This window comes from Leucoraja erinacea, chromosome 19 (assembly GCF_028641065.1).
Source record: "Leucoraja erinacea ecotype New England chromosome 19, Leri_hhj_1, whole genome shotgun sequence".
In the NCBI taxonomy this organism is placed as follows: Eukaryota; Metazoa; Chordata; class Chondrichthyes; order Rajiformes; family Rajidae; genus Leucoraja; species Leucoraja erinaceus.
In genome coordinates, this window is record NC_073395.1 from 15,935,899 (window position 1) to 15,963,306 (window position 27,408).

General features: G+C 46.2%; 1 protein-coding gene across 1 annotated transcript in view; it reads right to left on the reverse strand.

Annotated features, from left to right (window-relative positions):
• nwd1 (NACHT and WD repeat domain containing 1) overlaps window positions 1–26,587 on the reverse strand; it is a 50,509-nt gene extending 23,922 nt beyond the window's left edge. Inside the window, exons 1-13 of the mRNA XM_055650385.1 lie at window positions 23,398–26,587; window positions 19,367–19,452; window positions 17,726–17,842; window positions 17,260–17,614; window positions 13,539–14,817; window positions 9,777–9,980; window positions 7,424–7,583; window positions 6,931–7,048; window positions 5,291–5,455; window positions 3,171–3,365; window positions 2,671–2,793; window positions 883–1,082; window positions 154–426 (exon numbers count right to left, since the gene is read on the reverse strand). Of these exons, the coding sequence (XP_055506360.1) occupies window positions 154–426; window positions 883–1,082; window positions 2,671–2,793; window positions 3,171–3,365; window positions 5,291–5,455; window positions 6,931–7,048; window positions 7,424–7,583; window positions 9,777–9,980; window positions 13,539–14,817; window positions 17,260–17,614; window positions 17,726–17,842; window positions 19,367–19,452; window positions 23,398–23,503 (3,381 nt within the window). The 5' untranslated portion in view covers window positions 23,504–26,587. The remainder of the gene's footprint in view (window positions 1–153; window positions 427–882; window positions 1,083–2,670; window positions 2,794–3,170; window positions 3,366–5,290; window positions 5,456–6,930; window positions 7,049–7,423; window positions 7,584–9,776; window positions 9,981–13,538; window positions 14,818–17,259; window positions 17,615–17,725; window positions 17,843–19,366; window positions 19,453–23,397) is intronic.
• Between the last annotated feature and the right edge of the window lie 821 nt (window positions 26,588–27,408).

A 27,408-nucleotide genomic window follows, 5' to 3' on the forward strand; every position in this document is an offset into this window, starting at 1 on the left:
CTATGGCTATAGTTACAGGGACTATGACTATGAATCTATGACATTATAAGAAGCTGTGCTTTGCAACTGGCTGGCTGGGTTTGGTCAGTTGGACATTCTATATAATGTGTTGACCAGTGGACTACAGTATTTCCCAAATGTTAATTCCCATACCATTGCCACGATTCCATCATTGAATCCTACTGCTATTTTGTTCTGACGTCTCAATGGAAGGATGCACGTCAGCTTTGAGGTACTTAGCCCAGCGAGATGGTGAGTGTTCTGTAAGGTGCCGCAGACTTGATCCCACACACACAGTGTGGCTCCAATAGACATGGTCAGGAGTGGGTTGTTGGAGCCCATCACCGCTGTGCATGTTGTGTTGTCCAGGTTACCGCCAGTTAATTGAAACAGAAGTTCACCGTTTTCTAGGCGTCGACCCTTAATCTGAAAACAATCAGCATTGTAAGAGTAATAACAAGGAACTGCAGATGCTGTTTACACCAAAGAAAAACAAAAAAACTGATGGAGTAACTCAGCGGTTAGGCTGAATCTCCAGAAAACATGTTCTCTAGTTTCTTTTGACATTAACCACTCATCCCTGCGTCCAGCAACCTACATTAGGTCTGGGATACACAGCAATTTAATTTAAAAAATCTAATTCTGGCTTTCATTTCCCTTTGTGGCTTTGAGTGGCTTTGTACTTTTCTTTGACATCTCCTCCAGCCCCAGACCCTTTGAGATATTTGCATTCCTCCAACTCTGACCTCAACATCATCTTTGATGTTAGTGATGTATAGTGGCACCCTTGCCTTCAGCTAGAACAGTGGGTAACCCAATGGGGAATTGTAAAGCAATGCATGACAACCGTGTTTACAGAAAGCATTTGAGGAATCCTCTAACCTGGTGGCCTGAGACAGAGTAGATCACATCAGTCGCTTCATCCACCTGGAGCAATGCAAAGTGTTCATAGCCAGAGTGGTCTTCTTGGATCAAGTAGATCTCTTTTCCGGTGACTAGATTCCACAGACGCAGTGTATGGTCAAATGAACCTGACACAGCTCGGGTGCTGTTGCGAATCACTTTAATGCACCGTACCTCAGCTAGCACAGATAAAAGATCACATTGAACAGTGAGAGGGTGGGTGCGGAGAGCTCATGTTAAAAACATACTGAGTTCCTAAGGGCTTTATCCAATATGCCACCGTATTCAGCCTCTGACTGAATTCTCCCTCCTGCTCCCTATTGCTCTGTCCCCACACCCTCGCTATTAGTTGCCCACATATCCAGTCTTGCCCTCGACACGGGTTCACAACTACTGGCTCTATTTAACAGCCTATTTTGTTTTTACATTTTTCCTATTTTTCCAGTAAAGCTCTGAAGATAATTAAAAAAAGGACTATTTTTTAGATGCGCGGTTTCTTTACATCCAGGAGATTAATCCTCAAATCCTGAAGATTTCAGGCTAATCCCAGAGGATTGACAATCCAGATGTGTACAGGGTAAGTTGGAGTGAGGTCTTCCATAAAGACTGACAGTATCTCCTTGCCTACTTCCTCAACCACCTGTAACCTCAGCTACACCCTTTGTGGCTTCCTCTAGGCATTGGGCTTTGTGGCTACACAAATGCTCAAGGTTATGGATACAGCAGTTAGATTTAGAGTGATGTGCTTTAGTACTGTGTGTCCTTTTCCTCGCCTCAAAGGAAGGGCAACAGTGTTACTGCACCACATGACTTGCACACCAATCGGTCTCACCAACAGGTTTCTTGTTCATATCAATTTTCCTCCTTCTCAGAACATCCTGTTTTGCCATGAAACAACAACAGAAATGCTGGAAGAAGACAGCCAATTAGGCAGCCTCTGTGGAAAAAGAAACGTCAACAATTTGGGTCATAGGATCACAGAAATGTAGAGGAGAGAAAAAGGTCATTTCATCCCATCTCATCTCTTCCCTGTTGAATGTAATGCAAATTTAGTCCCATTTTCCTGCCTTAAGTCCTTATCCCTCTAAGACTTCCTATCCAATAATTTATCTAAATGCCTTTCAAATGTTGTAACTACCTCCTCTGACAGCTTGTTATAGGTAACCATCACCCTCAATGTGAAACACTTACTCCTCTGGTCTCACCTTCAATTGGTGCCTCTTGTTCTAATGCCGTGCCCTGGAATAAAAGATTCTGACTATCTATCCTACCGTTTCACCTCATAAATATTTTAACGATCCTTCTTTAGAACTGGGGGGAAAGTGGGAGACATTTCCCACCTAGTGGATGGCATGGTGGCACAACGGTAGAGATACTGCCTTCCAACGCCAGTCCCAGGTTCGATCCTGACCACGGGTGCTTGTCTGTACAGAGTTTGTACGTCCTCCTGTGACCTGCGTGGGATTTCCCTAAGATCTTTGCTTTCCTCCCACAGTCCAAAGACGTACAGATTTGTAGGTTAATTGACTTGGTGTAAATATCAAATTGTTCAAAGCATGTGTAGGGTAGTGGTAATGTTTTCTATAATGTGAGGTTTCTGAGGAACACAATTATCGTGTTATAGCAGACCTACAGTGTATGTACCTGTTCTCCAATGGTAAAGCTGACAATGTTACAAATGATTTGCTGACTGTATTAACGTATAAACGGTTTGTTCTTATTGGATTTAAGGTCACAATAAAACCATTAAGAGAAGCTCTGCCTCACCAAAATGACCTGTCATAGTGTGGATCATTTCAATATCCTGCAGGTTCCATACAATCATCAGTCCATCTAGTGAACCTGCCATCAGCACTGTGCAGTCAGTGCTCAGCTCCATTGCACTGATACCTGTGAACAGAAGTTGAATTAATATCCTTCCAAATACTGACCTGCTCTGGCACATGTCAGTGGGGAGTTCGCCTCCCAGCACAGGATCAGAGCAATTTCCAGCGCTTTCCAAAAGTTGTGAGTGTTTTTAACAAGGGAATAACAAACTAGTAATATTACATCAGTTCATGCAAAGTCTGTGACATTTTGGGAGAGAGGGGGTAGGGGGAAGGGGACGGGTTGAGAGGGAGTTGGGAGGGAACAGAAGTCCGGCTGGGAAGAGGGGGTTGAGGAGAGGAGGTTGAGCTGGGAGGAAGGGGACTGGATCAAGGGAAGGGTTTGAGAGGCCATTGAACAGACACTCACTAATAATGTCATAAAACAGAAGTTGACGATACCTTTCCTGAAACCAGTGAGTGTTGTACAGAGTGGGCCACCCGGAGGCTGGAAGAAGCCGCACAGTGGAGTAAAGGTGGGGTCAGGGCACAGTGCACACCAATTCCTGCACTGCTGGCACAGCTCATCGATCATTGGGTAAGAGCCCTTGAAGAAATCAAGGCGAGCCAAGACCTCCAGGTATAGAACACGGTGATCTGCAAAGAAAAATACACGATGGCAGGCTGTGTTCAAGATTGCCAAAGTCATTTTACATTCTGGCCTGTATATGCACAGTGGCGGACTGACCAGGGTGTCAGCTTGCCCGATGGCAAGTGGGCCCCTGATGAAGTGATAGCAAGTGATGGCAAGTGGGCCCCTGTTAAATGATAGCATTGTAGTTGTGGGTGGGCCCCCTTTATCTCCTGGCAACCAATATTTTTAGACCCAGTCCACCACTGTATATACACTATATTCAGGGTCCATAACACCAGCTCCAACCCAGGCAGCACCTCATCTCACTTAGCTTTCTACTTTAGCACCGCAAGTTGAACTCCATGCAGCAAGCTGGGAAATCCTGACCCTCAGCATTTAATGTCACCTCCTTCCCAATGCGCGTGTTAACTCATTCCATTCCAGCATTATCATGTGCCCCATTTCCCAATAGCAGAGTTAAGCCATTCCATTCATCTTGGACGAGGTGACCTATTCTCTCAGACTGCACCTACCAAGTGTCAGTACCCTGATGGACATCTACACCTCCCGCTGCCTTAGCAGGGCAAAGAAGATCATCAAAGACAGCTCCCATCCTGCGCTTGGACTGTTCGACCTGCTGCCCTCTGGAAGGCGCTATAGGTGCATCAAATCCAGGACAAACAGACTCAGGAATAGTTGCTTTCCGAGAATTATATCTACTATAAATTCAAATTCACACATGCACTGACTACACCGCCCAACACGGACTTCCATCTGTATATATGTATATATGACTGTAGCGCCGCAGAATTTGTGCACCTATTCCCCCCCCCCCCCCATCTCCCTTCTGTTTTTTGTTTTCTGTCTCTTGTTTTTTGTGCTAAATTGTATGTATGCACTGAGTACGAGCAGCTTTCAGTTTCACTGTACATGTATAGTGACAATAAATGGCATATCTATATCTATCTGTCTGAATGTTTTGAAAATGCAAGCTGCAATCTCAAAGAGTCAAGAGAGTCAAGAGTCAAGAGTCAATTTAATTGTCATTTGGACCCCTGGAGGTCCAAACGAAATGCCGTTTCTGCAGCCATACAATACACACAAATAGACCCCAGACACAACATAATTACATTTAACATAAACATCCATCACATAACTGTGATGGAGGCCAAAAAAAACTTATCTCTCCACTGCACTCTCCCCTCCCCCGATGTCAGAGTCAAAGTCGAAGCCCCCGGCTGGCGATGGCGATTGTCCCGCGGCCATTAAAGCCACGCCGGGTGGTGCGAGGTCGCGCACCGGGTCTTGATGTTGGAACCCCCGGTGTGCGCTCGCAAAGTCCCGCGGCCGTTCCAGCCGCGCGGGGCAATGGTGTTAGGCCCCGCTCCAGGAGCTCTTCGACCCCGCAACTCGGGCGGGGGAAGTCGCCGTTGCAGGAGCCCCGAAAAGCGGTCTCTCACCAGGGAGCCGCGGGCTCCCGGTTCCCGCCGTCCGCAGACCCGCAGCAGCAGCCTCCGACTCAGCAGCAGCAGCGACATCGGCAGCAGCAGCAGCAGCGCTCCTCCACCGCTCCACCCGCTCCGGTCTCGGCCAGCTCCGCGACGGCGACGGTGAGTAGCACCAGAGTCCCCGGCTTCTTCCCGTTGGAGGCCGCTCCTCGTTGCGGCCTCAACGACACCTGAGACCCGACGAGAAAAGGACGGGTCTCCAGTGCAGGGAGAGATTCAAAAGTTTCCCCCCCCCTCCCACCCCCACCCCCATCCCCCCACACACACACCCCAACATAAAATAACAAAAACTACATAAAAACACAGACAAAAAATAATAAAAACGCGGACAGGCTGCAGAGGCCGCTGCTGGCCAGAGCCGCGCGCCTACCGGAAGACAATACAATCCTGCGTTCTCAATGGCTGCGGTTATCCAATCTATTATCCACAATTGTTCTTACCTATATCATTCTCCATGAAGTTTACTGTTGGCCAGATGAGTAACAGTGCATCTTGAACAAGTTGCACGTCAGGACAATCAACTTTCCTGGTGCAAGCATAAAAATCTTCCAACAAACTCTTCATTCCTGTGGCTTGCACTTTGCAAACGATCCATTCTATATTCCCTGAGAAATCAAATAACCAGAGATGTAAGTAGAACATGATGTTGCATTATAATATCAGACCTAGGTGTTGCCGTTAAAAGAGTAATGGGTTAATACACAGTGGATGGAGAAAATATAATCTTTGGAGGTAAGAGTTCTGGAGATGCCAATGAACACGCTGAGTTGTGCTGAGACTCATTGGTACTGGTATTGGTATTCAATGGTATTGGTATTGGTACAGGGCACCAAGGAAATTTAACAGACATTCACGTGGTAAATGCCAGATCAAAGAAAGAAGCTTAAAGTTTTACTGAAGTTATTAGCATTCTTCTCAATAAACATCCAAAACATGGAAATGAAGGCATGGGGCATAAATAAACAAGGGGTGCATACTGGACGGCACAATGCACAGCTTGTCGAGCTTCTGCGTCACAGCCCCAGTGACCTGTTCAATCCTGACCTCGGGTACTATCAGTGTGGTGTTTGCACGTTCTCCCTCTGCCTGAGTGGGTTTCCTAAGAATGCTGTATTTTCTTCACACATCCCAAAGATGTGCAAGTTGGTAGGTTAATTGGCCGCTATATAGTGTCACTAGTGTAGAATTGGGGGGAGTTAATGGGAGTCTGACAAGAATAAAGACTTGGTGAACCACAGAACCTGTTTTGATGCTCTTTGATCAGAACCCTTTTGTCACTTGCAAAGGATGATCACCTACACTCATTTAGACATGATTCTCTGCCTCATGTCTAAATGGCTGCTATTTAATTGAAACAATATCCCATCCCAAACAAGCTAATATGTTTGAATTGGTGTGTGTTTGTGTATTTATCCGTCTTAGATTATATTCTAATTGCACTCAAAGATCTCATAAGGTCTAAATATGCATTAGAGCAGTGAAGAACCTTTTAAGTATAGTCTGATGGATTGCATGGAGCCTGCTGATAACTCTGCTCAAAACCATTCAAATCTCAATCAGGTACTTTATGTTCATACAGAGTTCTGTAACAGTGATTGAGGATGAATTCCTGGTCTTACAATCTATCTCGTTGCAGCCCTTGCACATTTTTTAATCTGCACTTCCTCTATAGCTGCAACACTATATTCTTCACTCTGTTTTCTCTTCTGTACTGCCTGAAGTATTCATGGATGATATGAATGCCTGGATAGCACGCAAAACAAAGTTTTTCATTGTATCTCGGTACACATGACAACAATAAGATGAAGGACTGAAAGCCACAGGAGATCCTACTTCCCTGTGGCTATCAAACTATACAACCCCTCCCCCTCCTGTGGTGGGATAGACTGAGATTGACCCCCCCCCCCCCCCCCCCCCCCCCCAAGCCCCCCGTCCTCCCCCCTGTGTTTTTATGACTGTTGGCAGATCAATTTCCCTCCTGGGATAAATAAAGTTCCATTGTATTGTATCATATAATAAACCAATAAGATAGTGAGAAGCAAGGTGCTTGCACACAGCACCCATGTAAACCCATCCTTACCCAGAACCTCCTGTTTCAGCTCATCAATGCGACCAGCATTAACCAAGTGGTACGGCAGCTCACTCAGTTTTCGTAAGTTCATGACATCATCCCCAAATTTCAGAGGTTGCGCAGTGACCTAGGGCAAGAGCACATCCAATGCATTTTGTTACCTCGTTCTGCAAGTGGTATCCAGTCTAGCTCCTGATCAGTGCTTGATGACCATTCCTGCAAAGAGCATACGCTTGAAACACAGGCCCAAATTGTGAACACTCTCAAACTGATCCTGCACAATGGGCAAGGTAATGAGAGGCTTCTATGTACTGCAGCTGGGATGTTGTCAGGTCCTATAGTCTTCGCTGCACCAAGTACTCTCAGCTGCTGTTTGATACAGTGAATCAAATTAGCTAGAGACCAGCTTCAGCGATGGTGGGCAACACGGGAGGAAGACGATATGGACAGTAAAGGTCAACCTTGCCCTGTGGCACCCTCTCCGATAATGAATAAACGTTACCTTTCTGTCTGCAAGGAGTGTCTCATTGAGCTGTGGGAGTGTGATGCTCTTTCTTTTCCCTTGGCTCCATGTGCCCTTGAAGAAATCAGCCAGGACTGAGTGACGTTTGATTTTCTCCTCTGTCGGGAGATACATCTCGTGCACCACCTCTATGAACTGCCTGAAGGAAGCGAAGCATCATGATATAGAGCAGCGTTTCTCAACCTTTTCACCCTTGCGGAACCCTTGAAATCATTTTCATGTCTCAGGGAACACCTGCATAAAAATTATTATATATCTTTATCAATCTCTTTCTTTCTCTTTCATAAACTTAAAGTTCATTAGGCAAACATTATATATTTTTCTGATATAGACATCTCTAAATATATTCCCTATGATTATTATACTTTTAAATGATATAACAGGTTGAAGACTTTACTATAATCCCCAAGAATTTTCCAAGAATATGCTGTACGTGTATAATAAAATTACAAATATGAAATTAAATACAAAAATGACTTTAAAATGTATTTACGTATCTTACATTTACATGTGATTAGCCTATTTATCACTATTTATCTCGGAACCCCTAGCGACCTCTCGCGAAAAAATGCTGATATAGAGAGACTAAGTTTGACCCATTTTGGCCCGGCACACATATGTAACTTTTCCTCTTCTGCACTGTAGGACTGTGTTGTCACCTGTTCTAGGATTTTATTTCATAATGAGATGGGTTTCTGATCTCAAGTCTTGACAAGGAATGGGTCTAGTGATCCCCTTTAACAAATGAACGAAAGTGGCCAAGTAAATCAGAATCCCCAAATTTTAATACAACCTCACCCTCTGTGCGACTTTTCTCTCTTTCCCAGTTCAGATGAAGGGTCATCAACCTGAAAGATTAACTCTGTTTCTCTCTTCACAGATGCTGCCTGACCTGCTGTGTGTTTATTTTGATGGATGCACAAGAAACTGCATGCTAGAATCTTGAGCAACGATCAAAGTGCTGGAGAAACTCAGCGAGCTGGTGGAGTGAAAGGGCAGGTAACGTTTTGGGTCAGGATCATCTTCAGATTGATAGGAGTAGAGGGTTGAAAGCTGGGAAAGGGAGCAGGGGCCAAGACAAAACCTGACAAATTATAAGTAGATACAGGTGTGAGGAGTTTGACAAGCAGGTGGGTGAAGTAAGTGAGTAAATCTAAAGGTGAAAAGGAGACAAAGGGACATCAGATAAAGAGATAAGAGGAGTGGTGAAATGTAAGCCAGAGGGAGGGATATGGGTGCAACCAGAAGGAGAGAGAGGATGAGTGTACGAAGAAAGGGAAATGAGCAGGGTATGGGGAAGGGGGATTAGAAATGCATGAGGGCGAGGGTGCATGGGAAAGAGAGGGGAGCAATATAATTGGAGACATCAAAATTAGTTTTATTTGATTAAAGGAAAGGAAATTAAGATCGTCATTGGGAAGAAAATGTCAGGAACTGTGGCGTTGGACAGTGGTTTGTTGTCGTTATCGATAAAAGACAGAACGAAGCAGATATACAAATGGAGATAGTGTGTTTGTCTGAAATAAGATAAGGGAGAGATGGTGCAAAGATGGGAACAGTAGGGATAGGCTGCAGATGAACCAGGACGGTTGTAGAGGTCTCATCAATCCCATCTGCTCCTTGTAACCTATTCCCTCTCACACGCCAACTCTCTTGGCCCCCACCTATATGAGCGTTATTGTGATAGGCAGATGGAATCATGTGGGACTGGGGTCAGAAACTGAGTAACAAGGAACTGCGGAGATGAAGGGCGTGTATTGGAAATAAAATGGTGTGAGACCACCTGGTGGATCAGAGCAAAAGGAACAGAGGGGAAATGGATTATCTGAAACGATTCAATGTTTTAATGTTTTATGTTTTATTCTTCATTATTTACTGTATGTCCTGTTGTTACTTGCGAGCGGAGCACCAAGGCAAATTCCTTGTATGTGTACATACTTGGCCAATAAGCTTTTTCATTATACATTCATTTATTTATTCATTCATTCACATTCATTCATGCATGCATTCATTCATTCATACATTCATCATTCATTCATCATTCATTCATTCATTCAATCAATCATTCATTCATTCATTCATTCAATGCAAAGACTGCTGCCTTTCCCGACCATTCTTCACACCATATGTCTTGGTGCGAGCATGTACCAAACATAAACAACACTTTATCGGACACATGGGTTGCCAATTGTACCACTTCCATTTGATTTATCCACAAGCAAACTGAAATTCACCTACGTTGAGCCCAGAAACATGATACAACCAAACTAGTTTCTAGACCAGAAAGGAAGTTTTAAGAGCAGCAGCTGAGAGATGAGAGTCAGCGATTTACCGATGGTAAAAGTGGAGGACAGGGAATCCATCAGCCTGTCTCTCCACCAGGTATTCCCCAATATCGTATCGCAGCCGTGTCCACAGTAAGGGAGGCAGGCGGATGATGTCCTTATTTGGGGGTGACCAATATTGGTAGATGTCACCAAGAACCTCATCATCCAGTGACAGGATTTCCTTCAGCTCATTCTCTGAGAGTCCATTCCTGCAATATTAACACATGCACTGTAGTACAATACTGTAAAAAAACAACATACCGTGCTGTAAATAAATAATGCACCAATGTAATCAATCCATTCATTGTTGGCAAGTTGTAGTGGTCATTGGTCATTGCCCTTTACGAGCCACCCACTTGTGAATCACAACAATCCTTCTGATGAGTGTATCCTGCCCCTTGCCTCAGTGATATTAGGTAGAGAGTTCAGGGTTTACACCCTGCAATAAAACAACAGTGAAATACACCTGGTGGTGTGCGACTTGGAGGGAAACCTGCAGTGGGTAGTGCTCCTGTGCACCTTGCCAGAGGAAGTTTATTGAGCAGCTGTTGGAGTAGGTTAGGGAAGCAACTGCAGTACAATTTGTAGGTGATACATCCTGAAGTCACTGGAGTGACGGAGAGAATGTCTCCATTACCCAATGGTGGGGAGAATGTCTTTAAAGTGGTGAATGGGGCATGAACCAAGCAAGCAAGTGGAGAATATATTGCAAGAGAAAGAGAGACAGAGAGAGAAAAGAGAGAGAGAGAGAGAGAGAGAGAGAGAGAGAGAGACAGATAGAGACAGAGAGCAGAGAGAGAGAGAGAGAGAGAGACAGAGAGAGAGAGAGAGAGAGAGAGAGAGAGAGAGAGACAGAGAGAGAGAGAGAGAGACAGAGAGAGAGACAGAGAGAGACGGAGGGAGATGGAGAGAAGGGCCTGTCCCACTTGGCAATATTTTCAGCGACTGCCGGCATCATTGACTGACATATCAGGTCACTGAAATATTTGTGGCGTGAGGCGGTGTGACACGGCGTGATGCGAGGCGACGCAGCGTGATGATGTATGACGCGCGGTGTTTTTTCAAGTGTCGCAACATTTTGTTTTGTCGCCGCTGGATTTTGAAATGTTCAAAATCTTTTGGCGACACTGATATGACGCCAGCAGTCGCCGAAAAAAAATCGCCAAGCGGGACAGGCCCTAGAGACAGAGAGAGACACACAGAGAGAGACACAGAGAGAGACAGAGACTGAGACAGAGACAGAGAGAGAGAGAGACAGAGAGAGAGACAGTGAGAGAGAAGAGAGAGAGAGAGAGAGAGAGAGAGACACAGAGAGAAAGAGAGAGAGAGAGAGAAACAGAGAGAGAGACAGACAGAGAGAGGGGGAGAGAGACACAGACACAGAGGGATAGCGACAGACAGAGTGAGAGAAAGAGAGACACAAAGAGACCAGAGAGAGAGAGAGACAGAGGGCATGATACATTATCTTGCACGTTATATAATGCACATAGATGAGCATATTTTTATTTATTTAACTTGATTTAACTATGAAACAATATTGTAGGTGAAAGAATGGCCCAAAGATAGATCAGTTGATGGTGGAGAGATGGCAGAGGCTGAGGTAAGGTCAGATGTGTTAAGGTTTACAGGGAGGTTGAAAAAATAACCTTTATCATCATCAGTCAGGTTATTATCAGTGACATTAAGAAGAATTGTTTTAGTACTGGGACAGACCCATTAATCTGATTGGAAGGATGACCTGCATGAATTTGGGGGCATGCTGACCATTCGAGAATCAGGGATAGGGCAAAATGTGCAGTTGACAAGGATGAAGAGTCAAGGTCTTTGAGGAAACTAGTAAAGTAAATACTTTTGAAGGAGGGCTCAGTATTTGGCGAGCAGGAACCGTTAACAGCATTAACTAACACGGGAGGAAAACCAGGTGGTCGGCAAGAGTAGGATTGAGGGAACGGGTACTAGGAGCATGAGGAAAGATAAAGAAGAAAGATGCAAGCTCAGGGGAATCGCATAAGGATTTAGCCTGAGTGGAAAGGAAGGGAAATGCAGAGGCAGCAGAGCAGAAACACACACTATAAGTCTCAGATCTCCTTCCCTCCCCGTGAATGGATGGAGGAAATAGAATGGGGTTTTATCAAACAGCTTGGAAGGGAAAAGAGGCTGGAAGCTGCCTTCGCAGTCCAGGATGCTGCGTGAATGGTGAACAGTTTTCGCCCCTTGGGGCTTCAGAGGTCCGGAGCATCTGGCAGTAAAACCTTGCTGTCCCCTGTTGCTGAGTGGGTCTGGGTCCCTGGAGCTTATGGGTGTGTTTAGATGGGGGCTGTACAGGGTGACAGGGTGGGGTGAGGGACAGGAGCAGCTTTCATCTGGATGAGACAATGGTTAAACGAGGGTGGCAAATGATATAATATTATATTAATGAATCCCTAAACACTCTTTTTTTGTAACCATCAATGATACTACTCCCTAGAGTAGTTGTCATTGTTGTATTTGAGCAATATAACCATGTAATCTATCCTTAGTGGTGTTAGTGAGAAATTAACTTTGGAGAAAATACTTTTTGTTCTGATAAACTGCTGGGGTCTTCGATGTCTATTTAATGTCCCATCTCAAAGATAGCACCGCTGATATTGCAGCTTTGCTTCAGTACTAGTGACAGCTGGGTTGAGGTATCCAAGTTTCTGGAGTGCAACTTGTACCATCAACCTTCTGTCTTCAAAGTGACGGCATTACCAGGGCCAGCCACATGGAGTCCGGATGAGCACTCCGATTGTCATTTCAGTTGTGATGAGAATATTGTGGAATTGGCTGAGCTTTAAATTCAACTAACAGTTAGAGTAGCTTCATGCTGGGAGCGAGAAGTGTAAACACGATCCAACCAGAGCTAGGCACTAATGTCAATGGGAGTCACCTTTGGTTCAGTGCATTGACATTATTAAAGCTGTTCCATTCAGTGCACTCACAGCAGGTATAATGCAGTCCAGACATAGAGGTAAGCTGACCTCTGCAGGAAAAACATCTTCATCCCTGGTTTGCAGTGCCACTCTGAGTTTGCAGTACCACACTGGGAACTTCCTCTGGGATTTCCCACTCTATGGTTGGGAGGTCTTCTATCACAGTCAGACAAATGATGGGTGACAGTGGGACGACAGATGGCGCAATGGGCTAAGTGTTCGGCTGGCGACCGGAAGGTAGCCGGTTCGAATCCCGCTTGGAGTGCACACTGTCGTTGTGTCCTTGGGGCAAGACACTTCACCCACCTTTGCCTGTGTGTAAATGTAATGTAATTATGTGAAGCACTTTGGGGTCAATGCAAGTTGACTAAAAATGTGCTATATAAATAAGATTATTATTATTATTATTATTATGTCTGAGAATCATAGTTATACCTCTTAGAACTGAGCCCTTCAACCTATCACATCCATGCCGGCACTCTTCCACATTTTTACCATTCCCATTGGCCCACATAAGGATAGCCTACATAACCTGCGTAAATGTCTGTCTAAATGCCTCTTGAACGTGGTGATTGTATCTGAATCCGCCACCTGCTCTAGCAGTGCTTTCCAGACACACAAAACATACCCCTCAGATCTCCTTTGATATGCCTTCCTCACATCTTAAGCCTAAGCCCTATTGTTTTTTTTTATTGTTTTTTATATACATTTACCCCAGGAAAAAGATTCTGTTGACCTACCCTACCTATGCCACATAGTTGTTTACATAAGCCTATCAAAGATCCTTGTTCCGAAAATAATTGAAGCCGAACAAACCTGGAGCAAGCGATGTATCCCAGAGCGTGTGAAACCAATGTCCCGCCATGTTTCTTTTCTAGTCGCGTGTACAGGAATCGCACGGCCTCCCGCGTTCCCTTGGCCACGTAGAGTTCAGAATCTAGTACGTACGAACTCCACCGCCTGGCTTCGTCGAAGCATAGTTTGAGCATGAGAGGCTGCCCACAGTGCCTGAAGCTGTCTAAAATCAACTCATACTGTTGATCAGTGAGCCTTCTCTTCACTGTTGACATCAGCATGGCAATCACCTGCTGCCCATGTTCACAGGACAGTGGTTCCACCTGAAAGAAGTATTCCGGGCTTGGTATGGCTCCTCGCAGGACATTTAATATGTTGTATTCCTCAGGTAAGGTTGAGACAATAATGTGGACCTTTGGTGGACATTCCTTCGGCAGCCAATGGAGCCTGTGGGCACCATCGTTGGAAGATAGTTGGTCCAGAGAATCGAAGATAAGGACCAAGGGTTCCTTATTCTTCTTCGACACTGCACTTAGAAGTCTGTGAAAAAATTGGACCAGCTCATTGTAAGAGTTAACAATATGCGTCAATGGAGGTTTGAGCCTGAAGGCAAGAGATACTTGGAAACAGATACTTTTCAGCGCAGTATGAATTTCGGAGCTCTGTGGTGATGTGCCCAGTAGCCTAGTAACTACCACTGTCCCATTACCCAGGTGTTTCCTGACCTCCTCGGCAAGCTTCGACATAACAGCTGTCTTCCCAGTACCCGAAGGGCCATGGACAACCAAGGGCGGGTGAGTGCATTCGTTCTTCAGTTCGATGCTTTGGCAAATCTTCATCAGGAGCTCGACCCGGCCACAGAAGATGCTGCGTTTCTTTTGGCAGAGGGCCATGTGATGAGCCAACTCCTCAAAGAGCCAACACATCTCGTCCTGGGCTTCGTGCCGATCAGCAACCCTCCTGAGAACCTGTTGCTTCACGTCCTGGATAAAGGTCTGGCACAGGTCCTGGAGGTAGTCGGTGTGGTCCGTGCTCCGTGTGTCCAGCATCCCACTCGGCCACCTCACCCGGTGCACGCGGAGAGTCTTTGAGTGTTTGGCGACAATCTTCGTCTTCAGGCTCGCGAGAAGATCCTGAGCCTCTCTGTCGATGCTCCCGTCACTGGTGACATCAACAAACTTGTGAACTTGCTGCCTGTCGCAGTGATCCTGGACATTGGGGATATCCCGGATGAAGACGGAGGAATGCACATCTCCTTGCTTTGATTCCAGGAGCCCATAGTCGATCTCCCATTCAGTGACTGCAACACAGAGGACAATGTGAGCATTACAAGGACAACAGCTTATTGGGGATCGGTACCTTGCCACACATCAGAAACCGCTCAGGTTGGGATCGGCAAGAACTAGGCAAGTGTAACGATAATTTGACTATCAACCCAGGGCCTGGTGCATGATTTAAACATCCACCGAGGGACATGCATTACACTCTTCCACCTGGTGTCATTCGCAATGGCCAGTAAATGGGTGTCCATGCCAAGGTGACAGGGTTGCTTTGGATGCCAACATCATGACCCCATAATATCATGGCTCGGCCTTCTGATGATTAGTAAGCTCACTATCCTGGAAAGATCAGCCAAAGAATGACATTCCCGTTTGGAGTTACATGAAGATTCTCATTCAGCTGATTTCTGGATGTGCTGTATCTTAAATTTATCAGATCTAAGTACTGTGTGTCTGGAAACAGCAGAGTTATGCTGTCTGAAACATGGAAACAGGCCCTTCGGCCCATTGAGTCCATACATTTACACCGATCCTAAACTGATCCCATATACTTTCCATATTCCCATCAACCCCCCAGATTTTACCACTCGCACCACACATACGGAGGTTAATTAACTTGCCAACCTGCACATCTTTGGGATAAAACTGGAGCACCCAAAGGAAACCGACGTGGTCACAGAGAGAATGTGCAAACTCTACAAGGACAGCACAGGAGGCCAGGATTGAAACAGAGGTGCTGCAGCAGTGAAGCAGGAGCTGTACCAGCAACACGACTATGCTGCCCCCAGGATTACCTCTGGTAATGAAGGACGATATATTTAACGGTGGCAGAGTAGCCCGGCTAGTAGAAATACGGCCTCACAGCTCCAGCAATGCTGGTTCTATCCTAACCTCAGATGCTGCCTGTGTAGAGTTTGCACATTCTCCCTGCAACCACATGGATCCCTTTGGGGTCCGCTGGTTTCCTCCCACATCCCAAAACTGTGCAGGCTCACAGTTAGACTTCCAGCTGTAAATTCCTCCTAGTGTGTGGGTGAGTGGTAGAATCAGGAGGGAGTTGATGAGTGTGTGGGTGTGGGGTTAGTCCAATGGCCAGTATGGACTCACTGGGCCTAAAGGCCTGTTTCAATTCTGCACCATCCCAACCCCATCTACCCGACCCCTATGCGCCAGAGGCTACACAACACCCAAGCTACCCAGCTCCGCAACCTGCGCCCACACTTTTCTTTTCACTCCCACGTCTCTGTCACCCAGTTTCTTTGCCCACCTCTCACCTGCTCCATTGGCCTATCACCCACCTCCCTACATCAGGTCCCCTAATTTTCATCCCCTCCTCTGTTGCCTTCTACTCACCATTTCTACATTTCACTCCCCACCTTCCTTTCTTGTCAGATTCCACCATTTGGTCTTCCCCACTTATCACCTCCAGCCTTGGTTTGCTATCTTCACTCTTCTCTCCTCCACCTGGCTCATTTTCCACTCAACTCCACCGTACCTGGATCCACCTATCCTAACTCTTGATTGCCGGCTCCTGCCCCACCACCTCCCCTCACATCTTTCTACCAGCTATCTCCCTCCCCTCTGGAGAATCAGTCTGGAGAAAGGGTCCCGACCCAAAACGTGGACAGTCTATTTCCCCCCACAGATGCGCCGGACCCGTTGAATTCCTCCAGCAGTATTAAAAAGTTTGATTTTATTTTAGCAATCAACCCAGCACTCAAAAGGGAAGCTGTGTCCAAAGATTATTCACAAATAATTCACAATATAACATGTAAGGAGGGAACTGCAAATGCTGAGTTTCATACGCGACTGGTTTAGAAGACATTCTGGAAATGCCCTCAAAGCGAGTCTGGCAGGATATAAAAAGCCCAAAATGACTACTCGGACTTGATATAAGGCCCCATTTAATGTAAAAATAAGGTGACGCTCTATAAAACCCATTCAGGTCGATGAAACAGTAATTTTCTATTAGAACTATATTATCGAGGCCCGATACCTTTTGAGCGTCAGCGGTTAAGAGGGAAATGCCTCTTCAGCCTAGTAAAAATCGCGTCCGCTGAGCGCCAAAATGGGCCATCGACTCTGACGATCAGGGGGCCCAATGGGTGTTTTCGGGGGACTCCAGTCGGGTTGGGTCCAGTCGGGTTGGGTCGGCAGAGCAGACGTGGGTTGCCCCGGTTGTTGGATGCTTGGAGTGCTGTTTCCCTCTCCCTTGACTCACAGTCTGAAGAAGGGTCTCGACCCGAAACTTCACCTATTCCTTTTCACCAGAGATGCTGCCTGTCCCGCTGAGTTACTCCAGCATTTTGTATCTATATTGGGAACTGGTATACGGGCTGGCATTCCTTCCTTCCTTTGCCAAACCAAAGATGACTCAACACAATCTTGCCTTGTGCCTGATATGGCAAAGGCCTTTAACTCTGCTAGATGGAGGGAGAAGGGGTGGGGGAGGAGCAGCTCACTTGACTTGAAATACTTGTGCTTTGCATCTTTTTTGATGAGGCCCTCTTCTGCTGCCCAGGCGGCTGCTGTTCGGAGCAGAGTGGCGATTTGTTCCTCTGCCTTGGACCAGCTGAGCACCTCCTCCTCATGTCGTTCCCGGTTGGCTGGGCTGGTGTCACTGTAGTACGGCAGGTGAGTGGTGATGGGCTGATGAACGTACACAGGAGGGACGGCATTCTCATCTTTCCAGAACCATTCATGAAGGAGTTCACAGGAGCTGGGATCCGAGCAGTGCTTCGCCAGTAGCACCTCAAATTCCTTTTCTTCTATAACACGAGGGATGGGTCGGTATCCATAGCGACTGCCAACAAGAGCCTGCCAGTATCAGGTAAGACCGTAATTATTGCAATGCTGGATGTGATCATAAGGATGTTCATGTTATCAAGACGTGGAGAGGAAAGCAAAAAAAAGTAAAGAACAACATACGATAAATGTGGGTCCCAGCGATATCCTCTGGCAGGACTCAATCTCCCTCAGGCACAGCTCTGTGCTCGTGTGATCAGCTGTCAGTGCAGTCGGAACTCCCCAACGCATGTCGACCACCTGAGGACAACAAGTTACCACATCTGATGCAATTGTAATCCACTCCAAGGGAGCAAGTGGATATTTCAAATAATTCATTTTTGTGGCTTGACCCAACTCTAAGGCGGCATGGTGGCACAGCGCTAGAGTTGATGCCTCACAGTGCCCAGATACCTGGGCTCGATCCTGACCACGGTTCCTGTCTGCATGGAGTTTATACGTTCACCCCATGACCTGCGCAGGTTTTCCCAGGGATGCTCCGGATACATCCCACACTACAAAGGCATACAGGTTTGTAGGCTAATTGGCTTGGTAACATTATAATTGTCCCTAAAGTGTATAGGATAGTGTTAGTATGCGAGGGATTGCTGGGCAGCGCGGACTCTGTGGGCCAAAGGGCCTATTTTTGCGCTGTACTGCGGAGTCTAAACTCTAATGAGCCCATTCTAGGTCGAAAGGAGGCAACTTGGGGTTCAAATGTGGAACCTCGCTCACCAAGGTCAGGCTTTACATAACGCTGATTTGTGTTCTAATTAATGTCCTTAAAGGTATTAATGAGATTTTCCTGGACTCTGCTGACCAGAAGCATCCTTACAGGAGGTTTCCTGAGACTCAAGAAGCCCAGCAGCTGAAAAGAGTCTGGAATGTCTGAGCTGGTGGGCGAGGAGAAGGAAGAGCCCTGGAACTAGCCCAGCCCTCCTCCCCCAGCTACCAACTATCATATGGACCACACTAGAAACACGGAACTGAAGATACTGTTTACAAAAAAAACAATATCTTCCTGACCACTGAGTTGCTCAAGCATTTTGTGGGTTTTTTTGTGAACCACACAGTTAGGTTCCCATAGCTCACTCACGTTTGACCTCCGTCCACGATGCCCAATCCCTTCACGTCTGACTCAGCCCTATTCAGCTCCTCATCACAACCAACTTCCTGCTGTACACACATTACCACACTCCATGTTACACACCCTCCCTGCTATACTCATCCACTGTCACACTCACTTTCTCTCACATCCCCTATCTTCTTTTTGAGTTTAGTTCAGAGATACAGTGTGGAAACAGGCTCTTCGGCCCAGCAAATCCACACTGACCAGTGATCACTGTACACTAGCACTATCCTACACACTGCGGACAATTTACAGAAGTCAATTAACCTACAAACCGGAATGTCTTTGGAATGTGGGAGGAAGCTGGAGCAACCCACGAGGAAACCCACGCAGTCACAGGGAGAAAATACTGTACAAACTCCATACGGACAGCATCCGTAGTCAGGTTCAAACCTGGTGTGCGGCACTGTAAGGCAGCAACTCTACAGCTGTGCTGGACATAGGGCTTCTTGTTAAATCTCTTGTTGTATGTTCTCCCTATGATTTGTGCCTCCCTATTCTGCAACCCCCAAACCCCCTCACCATTCCCCCCTCTCAGATCCATCCTTTCAGTGTTCTTCCTTCCCTCCTCCACCCTCCAGGGAAGCTTACACCAGGGAAACTCGTCTGGTAGTTTCATCCCAGAGAGAGCGCTGCCCTCTCTCCATTGAACTCACCTCAAAAACCAGGCCCAGTTTCTGACAGAAAGCCTGTACCTCGGGATAGGCTTTGTCCAGGAGCGTGTCGCGTTCCATACACATATCTGGAAAACATGGGGGTAACTGATCACAGTGGGAATTCTGATACGGATTCATGGAGCAGGAAAGAGAAGGAATGAAAACACATGAACTCCAGTTCATGACCTCTGACCTTTACCGCCTTGCAGTTCTTGATCCTGACCCGGTAATGATATCTGGGGAAAGTCGATCCAAAAAACCAAAGGTAATATTAATCTTGAGGAACATAGGTGATATTGGCGTTGCTGATTGATGATGTTGGTAGGAAGTTGACAACCCACACAGTATGGAGACACAAGAAACAGCAGCTGGAATCTTGAGCAAAATACAAAGTGCTGGAGGTCCTCAGCAGGTCAAGAAGTATCTGTGGATGGAAATGGACAATGGGCTGAAGAAGGGTTCCGACTCTAAACGTCATCTGTTCATTCCCTCCACAGATGCTGCCCAGACTGCTGGCTTTATTTTTTGCTCAACCTATCAGGTATTTTGTATTACTGAGGTGTAACAATACAATACAATACAATACAATACCATTAACGCTAGAATTATCCTGTAAAGGATAAGCGAACCTTGCCTCTGGGACTCAGTACCTCCTAAGATCAATTGAATTGAATCAGAATTGGTGCATTTGCACCGATTCAGGACTTACCTGGACATTACCTTGTCTACACATCTGGACGCCCGCAGCGGCGGCTGCGGAGGGTTGAAGTCCTGACCACGGGGGAAATAGAGGACTGGCCAAATTTTGTGCCTTCCACCATAGTGATGAATGCTGTGGTGGATGTTTGTGTTACATTTTTATTGTGTTTTTGTGTGTTCTTTTTTCATTGTACTGCTGCTGGCAAATTCATTTCACTTGCACTTTATGTGCAAGGTGATGAATAAAACTGATTGATTGATTGATTGATTGATTTTCTCACTGAGTCCTTGGTTTTGGGTTAAAAACATCAGCTTGAGTTGTTTTTATTGTCCAAGTGGTCCAGTGCAGTGAAGAACCAGCCATCCTCTTGGCCTAGTGTTAAAGAGGGAACTGCAGATGCTGGAGAATCGAAGGTTACACAGAAAAGCTGGAGAAACTCAGCGGGTTTCTATGGAGCGAAGGAAATAGGCAACGTTTCGGGCCGAAACCCTTCTTCAGACTGATCAGGGGGGGGGGGGTGGGTGGGGACAAGAAAGGGAAAAGGAGGAGTAGCCGGAAGGCTGGAGGGTGGGAGGAGACAGCAGATCCTCTTGGCCTATGGTGGAGGAAGGCAAATTGTACTGGGTCCAGGTTCTTGCTGAGGTAGGAGTTGATATGCGCCATAACAAACCTCTCAAAGCACTTCACCACCATGGACATTAGTACCACCAGTCGGTAGTCATTAATGCATGTCACCTTACTCTCCTTGGGCACCGGTATTATTGATGCCCTTTAAAAGCAGGTGGGAACCTCAGACCCCAGTAATGGAAGGTTCAAAATGTCTGCAAATACTGCAGCCAGTAGGTCTGCACAGGTTTTGAGTATGTGACCAGGTACACCATCAGGTCCAGATGCTTTCCGAGTATTGACCTTCCTGAAGGATCTTCTGACGGCGACCACAGTGACTGAGATTGCAATGCCATCAGGGACTATGGGTCTCTGAGATGGATAGGCGGAAATCCTGGGGGGGGGGACATGTCGCATCCCCCCCCTCCCCCACTGTTTTGAGAGGTGGGGGCCAATCCCCCCCATGTTTTGTAATCCGGATTTTGAAATTCGGTGAAAAAAAACTATTAAAATCTCCACTTTCAGCGAGACAGTGGGGGTGTCACTGTTATGCGCTTGTTCAACGTCTCTATTAACACCGAATTAACACAATGTGTCACCAATTGTGTTTTGACCTTTCAAAGCTGTCTGATGTGGGTACAATTACCATTTGAACTAATTGGATGGGAAAGATTTAAATCCGATTTGGGTATCGGATTTAAACGGGTCCGGTCATTAAAGAATCCGGTTGAACGGGTTTCCTGGCTGGCTTGCAGGTAAGTCCCTCACTCACGTTATTTAGTCTGTTTTCCCCATCTCTCGCTCTCCCTCCTCCAAGGTTTTTTACTTCTGTTTGCCTTTATTTGCTTCAATTTTATTTGTTTGTGTTATTTATCACATTGTAGCTTTTGAAAGATTCAAACGGGTATCAGACACTTTCTAAGGGCTGAATTAGCCCGTTCGCGGGGCCTTTCATTGCCTGGGTCGGCTTAAAATCAAACTGCTGCATCGAGGCGATCGATGCTCCCGATGTTGAAGTCCCCGCCAGCCGATTTTAAGCCGCGCTGGGTGATGACAGGCCCCGCGAATAGGCCAATTCAAGCCCCATGATTCAGAGCGGACTACGCTGCTGTTGCTAGAGTTCAGAGACGGTCACCAACCAGGTCAGCTCTCGATGTTACCGCCTACAGGGCCCACGGCTGAAGCCTCGCGCGTGTGTGTGTGTGTGTATGCGCATGCACGCGCGCGCTTGTGTATGTGGGTGCATGCACGTGCAGGCGGCAGCCAAGAAATTGTGTCCCCCCCATGTTTTTGATAGCGATTTCCACCCCTGCTGAGATGAGAGATCAGTGTTCACCCTATCTAAACAGGGAAAGGAGTGAGGGAAAGATAATGCATTGAGTTTGTCAGGGAATGATGCCTCACTTTTGCGTGCACTGCTCCCAGGTTTAGGCTTGTAGGAGCCGACGAACGTCCGTCTCATCCCCAAGTTTAGAGCAAAAATCCCTTTAAACTTTTTTGATGGCCTCATCGAGGTTGTATCTGGACTTCTTATGTGAATCTGTGGCGTCAGACTTGGATGCCCGAGACCTAGTCCTCAGAAGAATGCAGACTTTCTGGTTCATCTAAGGTTCCTGGATGGGGAACACTTGGATGCATTTTGTGGGAATACAGTCCTCCACACATTTCCTTAAGGTTGCTTAAACTAACAAGGTGCTTTATTGAGTATAATAACTTACAGAGTGACGGGCAGCACTTCTGCAGGATATCACAGTCTTTGAAATAAGCTTCATTAAACCTCATTGCAGTAAGTACACACGTCGTAATTTGTAAAGTGATATCAACCAATATTATACCGTAAATGCCACGTATGTTACACGGTGTCCCCACAGTGAGTAGCTGTGCTTTGATGCCCTGTAAGAAGTTGGACTGGAGGGACAGTGAACAAGGAATGAATTAGACCCCGATAATAAAGGGTGCTGTTGTCGTGAAACACAGCAGGAACAAAGGAATGAAGGAAATACCCTGAGCTGCCATTTCTAATGCTTGGACATTGAAGAGGTTGAGAGAATTCATGGGACTGAATCATGGGGAGAGAATGGGAAGACTGGGACTACATTCCTTGGAGCAGAGGAGACTGAGGGGTGATCTGAAAAAGTTGTATAACATCATAGGGTCTAGGGGTAAATGCACACAATTTTTTTCAAGGATTTGGAAATAAAGAACGAGAGGATATAGGTGTAAGGTGACAGGAGAAAGATTTAATATGAAATTGAGTGGGTGACTTTTTTTGCACAGAGGATAGTATTTACATGTTTCAGTTAAGTTTATTGTCACGTGTACCGAGATACAGTGAAAAGGTTTTTGTGGCGTGCTATCCATTCAGTAGAAAGACAATACATGACTACAATCAAGACATTACAGCGTGTAGATACAGGATAAGGGAATAACGTTTAGTGCAAGGTAAAGCCAGCAAAGTCCAATCAAATATAGTCCGAGGGTCACCAATGAGGTAGATTGTAGTTCAGTATATGGAATCATCTGCCAGATGAAGTAGTTGAGGCAGGCACATTAACAACACTTAAAAGTCATTCGAATCGGTACATGGATAGGAAAGGTTTAGAGGGATATGGGTTGGGCATGGGTCAAGTGTGACTAGATTAGAGAGGGCATGGACGAGTTGGGCCGAAGAGCCTGTTTCCTTGCTGTGTGCTATGACAGGAGGCGCGAGCGCTGCGTACCCGACCTGTGAAGGTGGAGCTGATGAACACACGGACCAGGTTGGACTTGTCCACTGGGAGGTTGATGGGCTTGCCCTGCAGCAGGGCCTGCCGGCGATCGGCACTCCACATCCCGACAGGAGGCGAACCAGTCAGCCTGCCTCGGCCTCTCCTCGATCTGCGTCCCTGCGTCCAGCAGGACTTTAAACACAACGTTTGTAGAATGCCTGGGACAGGAGAACCTCAGGCTTGGCCCCGGCCTTGTCCATCACTTAACGCAGTCTTTTCCTCGGCCACACTTTTCACCTCCTTCTCCCTCGCCTTCTCCTTCACTTTCATCCCCGCTCCTCCAACAGCTTAATGCGATCTGTGTACAACATCAAACCAGGAAAGACATTGCCTTGGCAACCAATACACATTCTGGTCCGGGCCAATCTCAAGTAACTGAGCTGAACAATGAGCAGAATTATTCCTGTTCTGGCAGCTCTGTCATTCTTCATCTAATTACAGGGTGAAAGCTACCAATGCCGACCAGTGAGGTGCTGCACCATTCACCACAAGCAGAGCCTCTTGTACTGCTCATTTCCCACACCAAAGGCTCTTCGACAGTCCCTCTCTTATCTTTCCTTTTTTAGTTTATTCTAAAGTGTTGGAAGCACCCCACAGGTCAGGCAGCATATGTGGAGATGGGAGCAGGTCAGGGATCCTTCCCTGGCGATCTCCGTATACAAACATAGCAATCCCATCAGACCTGTTCCCCACCAGTCATAATCCCCCTCTTATTTCCCTGAGGCCCACCACTAAGGGGCAATTTACAGCGGCCAGTTAATCTCTGTTTGCAATGTGAGAGAAACTGGGAGCATCCAGGGGAAGTCCATGTGTCCACAGGAAGAATGCACAAACTCCTCAAAATGGCACCAGACGTCAGCATTGAACCTGCGTCACTGGAGCTATGAGGCAGCACCCCTAACACCTGGCACACCATAAAGAGAAGGCACAGTTTTCCTCCCAGTTAAGCCGACATCATGGTGAAGAAGAAGGGTTTCGGCCCGAAACGTTGCCTATTTCCTTCGCTCCATAGATGCTGCCTCACCCGCTGAGTTTCTCCAGCACTTTTGTCTACCTTCAATTTTCCAGCATCTGCAGTTCCTTCTTGAACATGCTGATATTCCAACCAGCACCAAATTCTGCATTGAGAAATGGCATGAATGGTAAAATTCACCATTCCTCCCAGTACCTTCTGTGTAAAAATATGGATAAATAAATAAACTTGAGGGGGTTAGCCCTCCTACTGGCTCTGTGAGAGTATCCTATAACTACTTGTGTAACTGAGCACCCAATGGGTCTGCACCATATATTCCGCGCCTAGGATCAGGAAGTGTTGTTATTCATTCAAAAAGTGTTTCACATTAAGGGCACTGAATTCCTAAAGAACATTTGTGAAATGTTTTAAAAGCTGTGACACATCAAGGTGTAATTTTTTATATGGCTTCACATTTATAAAAATGTTGCGCCTTATTGGGACCTCACCCACACTTCACAAAACGTCCTCCCAGCTTTTGATGTGTTATTTTGTTTAAAGTTAAATCCTTATTTGCTATATAATGACTTTAATCTGCTCTAATTCTAATCCCTTCACCTGTAAGTGTATTGTTGCTATGTTTTCCTCCGAGGCTGGATACCTCTGTAAAGGCTGGTGATCAAGTTTCCCTACTGGTTTAGTTTAGTGATACAGCACAGAAACAGGCCCTTTGGCCCCACTGAGTTCGCACTGACCACGATCACCCTGTACACTGATACTATCCTACACACTAGGGACAATTTACAATTATACCGAATTAATTAGGCTACAGACCTGTACGTCTTTGGAGTGTGGGAGGAAACTGAAGATTCCGGAGAAAACCCACGCAGGTCACGGGGAGAAGGTACAAACTCCGTACAGACAGCACCTGTAGTCAGGAACGAACCAGGGTCCCTGGCGCTGTAAGGCAGTAACCTCTACCGCTGCGTCACCACGCCGCCCACTACTTGAGTGAAGGGAAGGATCCTGCTCCATGTCACAGAGAGTTACTAACAGCCCCAGTGTGGACCAAAAAACGTACAGAGAGGAAAGAGAGAGGCTGAGAAATTGATTTGCGCAGCATTGCGTTCGTCAGCATTTTGCGATGGAATGATTTTCTTGTGCATGCAGCTATGGCCTGTCCTGTGGCCACAATATTTATATGACTGGTTCATTTGAGTTTCGGATCAATGGCGATCACCATGGGGGTGGCACAGTTGCGCAGCGGTAGAGTGGCTGCCTTGCATCGCCAGGGATGTATTGGGCCGGATCTCGGGCAATGACAAGACAGGATACAGGAAGGAGATATAGAGCTCAGTATCATGATGTCAAAACAAGAACCTTTCCCTCAATGTCAGCAAGACGAAGGAGATAGTTATCGGCCAGTAACCAGGGTGGAGTAAATGCCCCGATCAGCAGTAATGGTGCCAAATTAAAAAATAGTTGAGAACTTCACGTTCCTAAACATAAATATTACTCGCAATCTGTCCTGGATCAACCACATTGAAGGTACGGCCAATAGAGCACACTAACACTTCTACTTCCTCAGAAGAATAAGAAAATTTGGCATGTCTCCAATAACTCTTACCATCTTCTACAGATGCACCATAGAAAGCATATTATCAAGTTGCATCTCAGTTTGGTTTGGGAACTAAGAAGCTGAGGCAGAGGAAGAAGAAGTTATACCCGAGGCACCGAAAATATTCACAACAAAGAAACTGGCGGAGGTGTTTGCTACTATCAGCAGTGGCGTACGCATGTTGGAAGAAATGGACGTCAATTACGAGAGAGTCGCAAAAACTGACAGGCAGATACAGGAGTGCCTGTCTGAAGAAGGGTTTCGGCCCGAAACGTTGCCTATTTCCTTCGCTCCATAAATGCTGCTGCACCCGCTGAGTTTCTCCAGCTTTTTTGTGTACCAGGCAGATACAGGATGCTCTTGCCTGCTATAGGGAAATATATAATGAAAAGAAGAAACAAACTGTACAGATAAAACTTGATATCTTCCTGAAGAACACTGTGCCTGCTAAACAATCAACAAGTGTCGATGCCCCAATGCCTACTCCCACTATTCTCGAGCCTTATCAGAAGAGAGGGAATGTTTGGTAGGTTGGGTGTATTAAATGCATTTTCAACATGATATTTTCGATTTACGATGGGTTCGTAAACCCACCGTAAGTTGGGGAGCAACTGTAAATAGGAAGCTGGAGTGTTGCTGGCAGCCTGACTGATTCAAGGTTTCTTTCAAATGTTTGGAAACAAAGAGGAACCTGAAATAAAATAAAACAGAACTGTAATATGTTACCAACAAATCAATAAAAAAGGAAGTTTAGGAAGGGAAGAAGCCATTGAGGAATTGACAAGAGATTACCACAGATAACACGGAGAGATGGCAGCAATATTGTATTATTACTTTGTATTAACTATTATTTTGTTCTGGTATTTACAAGGAAATAGAGCAGATGGATGTGACATTTCATGTTGAAATGAGAAATAGTAAAAGGAGAAATGTTCTGCCATTAATGCAATATAAAGAGGGGATATACTTGCCGTCCCAGCATGTCACAAGTTGATGTTCACTTTCATCAAGGTTCAATGCTTAAGACTGCAGTGAATGTACATAGCACACTTGCCTGTCGGATAGGACGCAACAAGTAAAACTGTGCATCAGAAAATTGTGGAATCCAGCCCCGGCTCCACAAAATAAATCATAGCATCCAGATTATATTGGTAAGCAGCGCACTGTGGATGGGGCAGTATTGAGGGGGCACCATGCAATGGGAGGGGTAGTACTGAGAGAGTGCCACACCGTGTGAAGGACAGTGGTGAGGGAGTGCCACATTTTAGGAAGGGAAGTGCTGAGGAAGGTAGCACATTGTTCGAGGATTTGCACTGAGGGAACGCCGCCCTATGAGAGAGGCGGTACTGAGGGAGAGCTAGACCCTGGCAGTACTGAAGCAACACTTCATTGTATCAG